General features: G+C 41.9%; 1 protein-coding gene across 1 annotated transcript in view; it reads right to left on the reverse strand.

Annotated features, from left to right (window-relative positions):
- PIK3R3 (phosphoinositide-3-kinase regulatory subunit 3) overlaps nucleotides 1-12,258 on the reverse strand; it is a 403,008-nt gene that overhangs the window by 305,773 nt on the left and 84,977 nt on the right. The window contains exons 3-4 of the mRNA XM_075616225.1: nucleotides 8,332-8,424; nucleotides 2,670-2,738 (exon numbers count right to left, since the gene is read on the reverse strand). Of these exons, the coding sequence (XP_075472340.1) occupies nucleotides 2,670-2,738; nucleotides 8,332-8,424 (162 nt within the window). The remainder of the gene's footprint in view (nucleotides 1-2,669; nucleotides 2,739-8,331; nucleotides 8,425-12,258) is intronic.

Raw genomic sequence — 12,258 nt, forward strand, 5'->3', positions numbered from 1 at the left:
TCAGGCTGAATATCTACATATATTATATATTGTTTGGGTGTTTAAATCCCCATGTATTACAAAGAAAAAGATGAAGTGTGTGTCCTTGTGGTGCTGTATATCCACATATAAGTGCTGTCCCCCTTGTTAAAGGAATAAACCATAGTAGTTTTTGCATCATTTAAATTCAGTGTGTATGCCCAGGACATACTTTAAAACGAGAGGTAACGGTCAATGTATTATTTCCTGGTAAAACATTGGATAAATAAATACAATTATTACACACCAATCACGAGCGTCACTTAAACAGTGAATTGAAGTGTGATCTCTCTCAGATCAGGATACAGTATTCTTGGACAAATACAGGACTGGCTGCAGTTACCTTAAGCAGTTAACCCTTTGAGTGACCCCAGGACGTAGTAACTATGCCATGTAACTGTTACATACGCCTATAATATATATTATCTATAACTGTGCATGCAATGTCTTGAATATAATGTATAACCCTGCTCACTTATGTATCTATGTATTGGTAACCATGTATCTGTCATCATAACTCTGTGCCCAGGACATACTTAAAAACGAGCGGTAGCTCTCAATGTATTACTTTCCGGTAAAACATTTTATAAATAAATACAAATGTGACCTGGCACTCTGGGGTGCCCCATGAAGTCAACAGCAAAGGGACATTTTTTCCCCCCGGGTTAGATCACACCCTGCATTCCAAAATCGCCATCGCGGTCACATGATCGCTGTGTGCTGGAGGGGTCACAGCATGCCGGCACCCACGACCCCACCGGCACTCAAAGGGTTAATAGTATATTCATACACAGAATCTCAGTAAAGAACCACTAGGTGTCTTTTAGTTGGACATTTTGTACCTGCTGTAAAGATTCCAGCCCCCCCGTCCCAATATTTAGGATAACCATGTGTCTAGCCCAAGCATTTTAATTTATTTTATTAACTACACTCCATCACCTCCTGGGTGACTAGAAGATTGTTCATGTGAAAAATCCCTCGGCCCTGGTACTGTACATTACCGATACACTTGATGTATTTGAAAGTGTCTATCATACCTGTATATCCTCCCATCAGCCAGTTTTAGCGTGCAAGTATCGCTACTGATACACACATCTCTCAACGTGCTCATTTACTCAGCTGCAAAGCAAAATGGTCTGTCCGTATTAACCCAAAAGTCTAAAACTGGGGCTACATGTTCTAAGAAGTTTTCCACCTTCCACAAAGAAGAGCAGCCTGATATATGATTTCATAACAAAAACTAAATTGGACCAAAAACTTTTGTGCTGCCCATATTGGATATTGGTAGTTGTGGTACATTCAAAACTTGCTTCAAAAAAGTGTATTATAATCTAAACTTAACATAGAAAAAACAAAGACGTGCGTGCTCCATAATATAATATTGTTTAATAAAAAAGTTTAAAAAAAGAGGATATTCTAGGAATCGTATTCCTCTCGGGCAGAGGTGCCACATTCTGTTGATCGCTAACCTGGAGAATTTTTGCAATTCAATCAAATTTGATTTATTTATTTTGTTGATTTTTTTTAATAGATTTAACTCTGTCACCGTCTCTGGCGGTAGTGGCATTTCCTCCTGCCTGGTCCAATCCCCATGGCTGCGCAACATCAAATGGTGTTGCCATGACAACGGAGTGTCACGTGACATCCCGTGGTCATGGCAACATGGCGCCATTTGACGTCGCAGAGCCCTGTTCACGGGACCGTGCAGGGGGAGATGCCGTCGCCAGAGAAGGTAAGTGCCGAGTCCCCTCCGCACATTTTCCTGAACCGAGCCCCGCAAACAGCCCTGTTTCGCCCGGAGATTTTCAATCTCAATCCGTAGCCCGGAGGTACCTAACCAAAACCCGTAGTGTTAAACCTGGAGTGATGGCAAACCCTGCTCACGGCTTGCTGCAGTGGACACAGCGCTGGTTTGTACCTGTATCAGGTTATATATCATGCACATAGTTACCATTTGTTTGTGCGTTTGATTCCTAGAATAGCCTCTGTTATCAAACATTTTTTTTTTATTAAACATTATACTATGGAGCAGGCGCTTCTTTCTTTTTGTCTCGTGATCTAATTTTGGATGTGGTTGTATCCGACCAGAAGCTGCTGCGTGTCCACCTGTGGAAATCCTTTCTTTCTTTCTTCACCATACTTGATATCCTTTTTTGGAATTTAACAATCATCATCTTAGAAATCTTGATACTTTGAGCTGTTTTTTTCAGGACTTATTATTATATTCACTTTACTTTATTTCAGTGTGTGTTTATACACAATATTATATGTTTAATATTCATCTCGTAATCTAACATTATTAGGCATATATATATAAAAAATGACTATTGGTAATATAGATATATATAATTACTATTGGTAATATAGATTCAGCGCTGATTCTCCTCTTTTTTGTAAATTTAACAAGTTGAACTTGATGGACATGTGTCTTTTATTTAACCTCATCTATCTATTATGCAACTATGTAACTATGCAACCTGCAGAGTTCAGAGTTTTAGTAGAAAGTCCTTTTTATTTTCACAGTGTCCTGCAGTGAATGCTATTCTGGGGGTTTATTAGTGGTCTCTGACCCAGCTATCTGGCACAGAATAACATACTGTACTGCTACTTCTGCAACCTGGGGAAACCCCCCCACTGTCAATGGGACTTACCAGCCAGAAGTGTCTGCTTTATCTCAGCCTTACTGCAAGAAGCTCTGTATAGGGTGTCACTGTCTGCGCCTGGAACCAGGAACATAACAGGAAAATAAATGAATGCTGCTACAATTTGACATTGATCTGCATCATAAAACCCATCTGGTAAAATAAAGAGCGATCAAAATACAGAAAGAAAACTGATATTGTCAGGGGGGGGGGGGGGGGAGGCTCGGTTAAACACTGGCATTGTGATCTATTTCTAAATACAATATTGTACAGTTTAACCTTTGTGGTGGGACTTGTAAAACAGTTAAATGTGTTTAGCCTTCTTCAACACTTATGGGGGTTAAATACAAAAATAGATTACAGATTAATCATGTGCAACTGGCCCATGCAGACACGACCCCTGTGACGCTCCCAATGGCGGACCAGTTGGCCCCAATGGTACTGAATCAGTTCAACGTAATTGATTGTTTGGGTTCTTTTCTACTCGTAACTTCTTTGTTGCAGCAGAGGCCTGTGAGGCATTTATTGCATTGGTAGCACAATTGGAATCCAAGGGGTTAAATACATTTGCTGCCAAGGGGTATATTAAATATTAAGATTTCTATCGGTTTGTAATAGTGTCTCTCTCAGATCTCCTCTATTATCGCCACAAACCGCATGCAAAAGAGCTTAATATACTACTTTTTTTTCCTTCTTAACACTAAATATTATCACCTAATAACCTTTAGTGGATCTCGGACATCGTTTCTTAACCTTTATGTTGTGAGACATTACCTCATTAATAAGATTCACTCATTGATATGGGTTATCGCACCGTCACCCTGTGTTAACGGACATTGACTTGAACGTGTGGTTGCTATGATAAAACCTATCGCACTTTAGTGAATATCCCCCAAGGTCTCTTATACCCAAATTTAAACTGTGGCATTATGAACCATTGAGTCCATTAAGGGGCATCACAAACTGCAAGACCTTCCAAAGCCTCGAAGGACTTTGCAAGTTCCTTCTACACAAAGCCACCTTGGGTGACAAGATAATGATGATTATGTTATTAGCCCTGACATGTCTAACCTTATATAAGCTCGGCTGTTGGACCAAAAGGGTGGACAGTCATATGCTTCGTTTAATTATGTCACCAAGTGAACAGTTATCCCATCCACATAGGACCATTAGTTGCTATAGTAACACTTTACCCTAACACTGAAAGGCGTCATAATTGTATGCTGTTTCAGCTTATTACACCATGTAATACCATGTATTCCCAGCCATTAAGAGTCAGATAATGATTGCACAGGGGCAGGGGAAGAGTCCTTGACTTTGTAGTGTTATCAATAGGTCACAAGAGACAGTTGGTGCGACAAAAAAGGCTTTGTAATGCATGATCGTTAATGGGTAATGATTGAGGGGCATTTTGTCAGTTTGATTTGTTCTCCAATCCGTTGGACACGTGTGTTGCTGTTAAGGTAAATGCAGGCTGCATCCTTTTAAACTCTTTGGTGCGAGAGGCGCCTGCACAATTTTTGTTCTATTTTACAAAACCCGGTATGTATTTATTTATTTTTTTTACATTATTTTGTACCAGAAATGAAAAGCGCAATTTTCACCTTTGGAAACCCCCTGTTCCGGAGTTACTTACAGTTTTAGGTTCCACTCTCTCCTCTCCCTGGCGGGTGATTAAAAATGGCCACCAAACCGCAAGCACAATAGGAAGCCCCAACGGATGACGTTGTGACTTCCTACTAAATGGAAGCGGACGCCATCTTGGCAAATCCAGGGAATGCACTGGCACAGGAAACTGTAAGTAGCTCAGGAACCAGAGGGTACCCGGAGCTGAAAATAGAGCGGCTCAACTCCGGCAGATCCCTGGTACAAATACTCTAAACCAATCTGGATAGGATTGGTGCTTTAATTCCACTTGCTTGGACTTACTCCTTTACGCTTTACTTCTTAAAGGCTGTTTACCTGCATTCAATACTTGTTTCAATGAAGTACTTTCTTACATTTCCTCGGAGACCTGAAGCTATACGAAGCACAAAAGGCTGAATGCTTGTATATCAAGGAGGTAAAAATGTTTAATCATTTGCTAGATAGATATTAGTACAGCCGAGCACTGCCAAATCCAATTTGTCTGAATCTGCCTTCGGATATATTTGTTCTCATAGTGTGCTATTTGAGTACAGTACAATACAATTTTCTTTTTATACAACGTCTCTCATGCAAATCTATCCCAAAACACTTTATAGTCACTCTGGGAAATGCAATAGGAATCTACAATAAATGTCAGCAGATGATGGGAGAGAAAGACAAGAAAGGCGGAACAGAGGTTGCAGACCAGATTAGGAAAAGATTGCAATCAAAAGGATGGAGATGAGTCAAAGGCAAAAAAGCAGAGAGGACATTTCAGCTGGGACTGTAAACTGAGAGTAATTTACATGGAGAGGACAGAAGGCTATACTCCAGTTTATACTACAGGACTAAACAATGCAACCAGATATACTGTAGCATGAACATTTAATAGCAAAGAGCCAGAGGGTACTAACATAAATAAATTTGGAAGCCTCATTTAAAGTTGGCAGATCTGAACATACAGGGGTGGGGGATATCAAGGGACATTTGAAGCAAAATTGATGCAATCTGGGTCATTTTCATCATGTATCTTTGCTCCCAGCTTCGTGCCATTTGCATCAGACTTGCGATTTGGCGAGTGTCAGTAGGAGGAGTTAGGGAGCAGTCTAGGATATTTGGGCACTACAGTTTTGCCGCTACCAAGTCACCGCAAGGAATTTAGCCGCCACTTACCTCGCCACACAGACATCTCACCACTGGACATTTGGCCCCCAACCATACCCCAAATACTAACGCTACCCCATACCCTAAAAAACCTTAACCCCTTACCCCCTGAAAAAAACGAACCTAAAAACCTAAACCCCTTATCCCCAATTCCCTACCTAAAAACCTTAACCCCTTACGCTAATTCCCGACCCTAAAAATCTAACTCCTTACCCTAAAACCCCTATCCTTAACCCCCTACCCTAACCGCGAAAACCCCATACATTAACTTGGCTTAATAGGGAAACGGCTGACGGCGGGGTATCCAGCGGAAGAGCGGCTGCGGTGATGGGTCACCCAGCGGCCAAACGGCGGAGTCTTGGTCACGGAGAGATGGCCATGACCAAACGTCCGATTCCGTTAGGGAGACGTTCTGTGATGCGCAGATTGTAACGAGATGTATCAATCTGCGCCTGTCACTTTTTTTTATTTATAGTGTATTTGTTACTGAAAAATCAGCCAGGTCTGAAGTGGTATAAACATCTGTCTAACAATTTGTGGCATGTAGCAAAGTGTCGCATATGAACGCAAGCAGAAAAGGGAGCAACGTGGCAGAGCAAACTTCTATTAGCACTTTATAGTGATACTTAATCCCCACTGAGTGTTACTGTCTGTAACAATGCTGATTTCAAAGTGAGAACCCTGAAATATCTACAGAGCCTGTGAAGTGCAGAACGACAGATGTCAGCAGCAGGTCTGTTGAGTATTGCTCGTAGGATACCAGTATCACTGTGTTAATTGTTTGAATTGAACTCTAAAAATATCTTTTGAGTGAGAAATGAACTTATTTCCCCCTTGCTTCTGTCCTACACTCTCCCTGAGCAATATGAGGGTTAGAAGCCTTGAGTGTTTTTCTTTCAGAGTTCCTGCCTTGTGGGATCACTCGGACCATATCTCAGAATGTTGGTGCTTTGCTCACTTCACAAGAAAAGCATAGAATGAGAAAATCCAAGAGCAGAGAATTCTTTAGAGCATCGCAAGGCATGGAGGCTAATTACAAAATCCAGCATATGTCTTTTAGTGTTATCTACTGGGACATTTAAGAAAGAGATATATATACCTGGGAAGTGAAGGCAGGAGGGTATACAGATCAATAATCCAAGGATCAAAGAATGAATAGAGTCATCTGAGGACGAGAGAAATCTGATCTGATGTTTAGCTTTGGAGCTAGTCAGACAACAGCAATTTGGATTTAACAAAGTAACGGTGGTTGTTGTATACTAATGCATGATCCCCATAGGGGTTCAATCCGCCGTACACAAATTGTTTTTATAATTGTGGCTTTTTGACAAGACCTTTCATGCTTTGTACAATGACTCTGTAGTGTTTATGCTTTAGAACAGGGGTTCTCAAATCCAGTCCTCAAGAACCCCCAACAGGTCAGGTTGAGGATATACGTGCTTCAGCGCAGGTAGCTCAATTAGTCCCTGCTTCAGCACAGGTGGCTCAATTAGTCCCTGCTTCAGCACAGGTGGCTCAATCAGTGGCTCAGTCTTCAACTGAGCTACCTGTGCTGCAGCAGGGATATCCTGAAAAGCTGACTGTTGAGGGGGCTTGAGGACTGGAGTTGAGAGCCCCTGCATTAGAACAAAGAACGGCACAGATCTTTCACCACTTTTTATTTTTTTTTATTTTTACTGTTGCTGCAAAGCCCTCTTATTAAAGGAAGACGTATGAGGCCTGTGTGTAATTTATCTCTTCACTACCACAGGGGCTTGTGGTGGTGAAATGGTCAATCACCATCTCTGTGACATCTAATAAAGATTGGAAAAAAAAAATTCCACTCCTGTGGGACATCTTCTTTTAAGCCCCCTGGAAGGAACTAGTTACCTTCTGTGTGATTATATCCACTCTTCCCCCTCCAAGCAGCGCCCTCCTTACCCATTGTACAGATATATGGTAATGTTGCACGATCATCATTCATTTTACACTCACACTATAGTGCACGCGCTGGCGCCTTAAAGAATCATGGTCACAATTATTTATATTAATTTACTGACCAATAATAATAATAATAATAATAGCATGTTCTTGTATAGCGCTGCTAGTTTTACGCAGCGCTTTACAGAGACATTTTGCAGGCACAGGTCCCTGCCCCGTGGAGCTTACAATCTATGTTTTTGGTGCCTGAGGCACAGGGAGATAAAGTGACTTGCCCAAGGTCACAAGGAGCCGACTCCGGGAATTGAACCAGGTTCCCCTGCTCCAAGCTCAGTGCCAGTCAGTGGCTTCACTCACTGATCCGCTCCTTCTCCCTCCTTCAATAATAAAGACTTGTGATAAACGAAAGTTTTTTGGCCCGAAACGTTGAGTCTCCATCACCAGGGTGTCATCCTCTCGTTATTTGTGGTATGGTTTTTTTCTTACCTTTATATTGCATTTTGATACTGTATGTTAGATTAGATTTTTTTATATACACGTATGTATACTATTGTGATCATTTGAGTCTTGTGCTACGACCTCACTGTAATGCTGCAATGGATTCAATATACCTTTTGAACATTTATTTAGTATCTGGGTATTTGTTTGTACTGTTTATTGCTCATTCTTCCTTTTTCATAGTATTTTAGGGTGGGAATTAGAGATGCCACATTGATTATTGATATATTTCATTCTTTTCTAGATATGGGCCTTTACATTACCTGTAAGAAACTCTGTGCTGTTACATCTCATTTGTTACATTACATTCAATAATAAAATACCAAATCTACAGTATTTATTCAGGTAGTGTGCTTTCCTTTCCTGTACATTTCCTCGCCCTTCGCTGTTTGTTTGGCTTTCTTTTGAAGGTTCCTGTTTTACATAATAACAAGCGGGGGACACATCTCACCATATTCCTTACCTTGTTTTTCCAGCGCCTCAAGGAGTCGCATCACTATCACAGGAGCCTGTTCTGGGAGACTCAGTGGCTTAGACTCAGCCTGGCTGTGATTACCTATCAGAGAACGAGAGAGAGAGATGTATCCTCATTATTACTATGGTTTTGCTTACAAGTCAAGTCTTTCATGCGTTTTACTACCATATGCCACCAAAGTGGGCAATATATCTCTTGGTAACCAAACTCGTGCTATAAATTTCAATTCTAACCACACATGACATGTCATAACAACCCAGGAGTATGAAAAAATGTGACACCGGGAACCTGTCGAAGAAAGAGCGCTTTTTATGAGAGAAACGCCATCTCTAGAGATGTTTTGAGTCAGCTTCTGAGGATAGTTAGGGAGGGGCAGATTGGATGTGATGAGGGAGCTTGTTCCAGTGGACGGAGGCAAGCAAGAAAGGCAAATGATCGGCATCGAGATGGCCAAGAGAAAAGCAGTAACAACTCGGTGCAAAACTTTCAAGCCTTATCTACAGTATTAACATGTATCGCTGTGGCCTGGCCTGGATTTTATTCTGCCTAAAAGTCAATGTTTCTTTTTCACCATTCCCCCTCTCTATTTAATTTTGTAACTGATTTTAGTCAATGACATCATTTATCGACTTCTGTATTTTGTATGAAAAGAGGAAATGTGCAGCAATATAGTAAGAACAAGCATAATGAGACATATACCTCAAAGGTCTGGAACATACAACCCTTCATGAGGTATATTACCTGCACAGTATCCCAAAATCATGGGTCAACCATAAGGTCACGTCGAGTGTGAAGCTGAGCGCGCACGATCAAACACAAATGTGTTTGTCCTGAGTGCGCGGGCGCATGTGCCTGTGAGCTGCTTGCCGAGACAAATTCTTTTGAATTTGGCGTGCTTGCCCTGGTTACGTGCGCGATTCAGCCAGATCTCTACCGGTGTTTCGCCGCCACTCATCTCGCCCCAAGGACCGCTCTTTGCCGGCTTCTTTGCCACCAAGGTAAGCCCCTAACCTTACCCCTTACCCTAAAAACCCCTAATCTTAACCCCTAATAGCAACACTACCCCCGATCCTAAAAAAAACTTCACCCTTTACCATAAAAACTTTAATCCCTTACCCTAATCCTCTACTCTAAAAACCTAACCCGTTACCCTAAGACTCCTATCCTTAACCCCGTACCCAAACCTATAAACCCCTTAAATTAACTTACTGTAGCTTGTTGGTAAAATGGCCGGCGGCTGGGCAGCCAGTGGCGAAGATGGCGATCCATCTGCAGCCAAAACCCTGACGGAGACTTGGACACGGTGAGACAGATGTCCGATTCCATCTCCAACAGGCTTCTGGTTAAATCTCTAGGCATTGGTAAGTCTCTGTAGTACTGCAGGTTGTAGTTGCGGTGCAATATGTGGCTACACTTCTATTATTCCCCAAGTATTACAGGACCTGTCTTGTGGAAAACAGAAAGTTGGCCCTAAACAACCCTTTGAATCATGTGGGCTTGTTCTACATACTGTTTTTATTTAATCGGTAATATCTTTGTGTAAACAGGATGCAGGTGTTCTTTGATTGTTTATTCCTTCTACTGCCATTCTCTTCCTTTAGGTCACGGTCAAGGTTACTGTATATCACATGCAATGAGCAGGAATGTGACATGCTGAGTTACAGCAATATAAAAAGGAGTCCACTATTCCTCGTGAAAACAACAAGGTCATACACACGTGTAAAGATCCAAGATCTAAAGCATTGAAGATTGCAACTTTACAGGGGAAGTAAAACATGAGATTCATCTACTGTACGACTGCTGCTTCAATATTTAATTGTTAAATCCCTTTAGTGTTAATACTGATCATACACAACTTGCAAACACCTCAACATCCCACAAACATATTCCCAGTATTTAACATTTTCTGGAACGCCTCCAAAAGCTTTACCTCTGCTTCCCCATGAAAACGGCCAAGCTGCTGTAATGCACGGGAAATACAGCAATTAAAAAAAAGATGGATTACAACATCTGGCTTTCAGATCTAAAGCATGTTCTTGAAATACGCAGATCATCAAATGTTACATCTGTAGTATTTAGTAATATTGGTATTATTATACATTCACGTAACTCTTTGTAAACTATGTTGCATAAAATGAAAGAAGCCAAATGGTATGCTCTGGAACTAAAATATTCAACATGCACAATCTTGGCAAGCTCAGAACCACGACCCACAGTATTATGTATGTACAGTATATATTTAATTGTGCCAACTGGAGCGCTACTGGGAAAGTGACCTGAAATATACAACCGTAAACAAAGAATCCCCAATGCATCCAATATGACAAGTTATTTGATTCATTTCTATAGTTTTTTTCGACTCATATCAAACATTCGCCCACTATGGGCGCCCGCGACGCACTTCATGCCTTTGTTTTTGTACTGCGCGCCATCGCCATCCCTATAAGTGCGGCGTTACATTGCTCGCCAACATTTAAGTCTGCTAATATAATGACTCCCAGGTCCCTTTCCGCTGTAATAGTTGACAATATATTACCATTAATTCTGTATTCGGCCTTTGAATTATAGTGACCCGAGTGCGTGATTTTGCACTTTTTGGAATTAAATTGTAATTACCACGCTCTTGACCTCTAATCTTCCTAAATCATTAGTCATTTTGATTACTCCCTCTTAAACGTAAATCCTGTCGCAGATCTTTGTGGCATCTACTTTAAGGCATATTTTCCCATCAACACCATTTATAATGTCACTAATTAGGATATTACTGTACAGATCCCCGAGGTGCACTACTGGTCTCCTTCCCCTCCACTGAATGTACTCCATTTACCCCCACCCTGTCATCTATCCTTGGGCCAATGTATTATCATTCAGCTAACGTAGGCTGTGGACATAGCACGCGCGGCACGAACAAATTCATAATCGTGCACCAGTCCGGCCATGCTGCGCGTGATGCGACACGCGCGACAAGATCTGGAGGAGACAAAAAAAAATTAGATTTTCTGCATGACGGCCGCGTCCCGTGAGCCATTGAATTAATGAGGACGAACCTCATTTGTCCAGCCTGGTGGCGTCACAGCCAGGCCTCTTCATCACGCGCGTCAACGGAGGACAGAAATCGCTCAGCTACAGCCGCGCTAATCTATTTGCAAAACTGGCACGCACGCCCACTGTGACCACAGCCTTGCAAGCCACCCCCGCGCATTCCAACATTTCTCAGTTGGACAGTGTCCAAGGCGTTACTAAAATCTAGGTAAGCCAGTCACTCTGGAAACACAACTATAGGCTAAAGCAGGGGAGCGCAAAGTTTTAGTGCTACGCCCCGTCTCTCTCCATTCCCCCGCCACCTACCTTCATCCACGTCAGATGACGCTGCGGGGTCATGTCACGTCATGTGAACCGCTGCGTCATTTGACGCGTGACGTCACTTTACATGGCGCCGCAGCGTCATTTGATGACTTCTGCAACTGCCCGCTACCCCCCAGCAAAATCTCCCGCCCCCCACTTTGCGCACCGCTGGGATAAAGTATCGGTGGTCTAACATTAGCATATGTTGAACTTAATGGAAGTATGTCTTGTTTTTTCAACCTCATCTACTATGTGAAACCATTCATTCAACGGTCAGGTTAAAACGAAAACCAACTGACAAAGAAAAAAAGCAGCCAAATGTTTTCTTTAAGAATAACAGCATTTGTTTAAAGAAGCCAATTATAGTGTTAGATTATCTACAAAATATTTGTGCAAGTAAAGTGGGACGGCCCCTTTAAGCTACACGCACACAGTATCATGCCGGGATGCAGGACATGCTGTGCCTCTGTCCATCACTTACGTGGAATAAATATCTCAAACAATCTGTGCTACGGAAATAAAAACGTCCTATGTTTGATGCAGAAGGAGGGAAAGATTTGTCTGTTATCA

This window comes from Ascaphus truei, chromosome 10 (assembly GCF_040206685.1).
Source record: "Ascaphus truei isolate aAscTru1 chromosome 10, aAscTru1.hap1, whole genome shotgun sequence".
In the NCBI taxonomy this organism is placed as follows: Eukaryota; Metazoa; Chordata; class Amphibia; order Anura; family Ascaphidae; genus Ascaphus; species Ascaphus truei.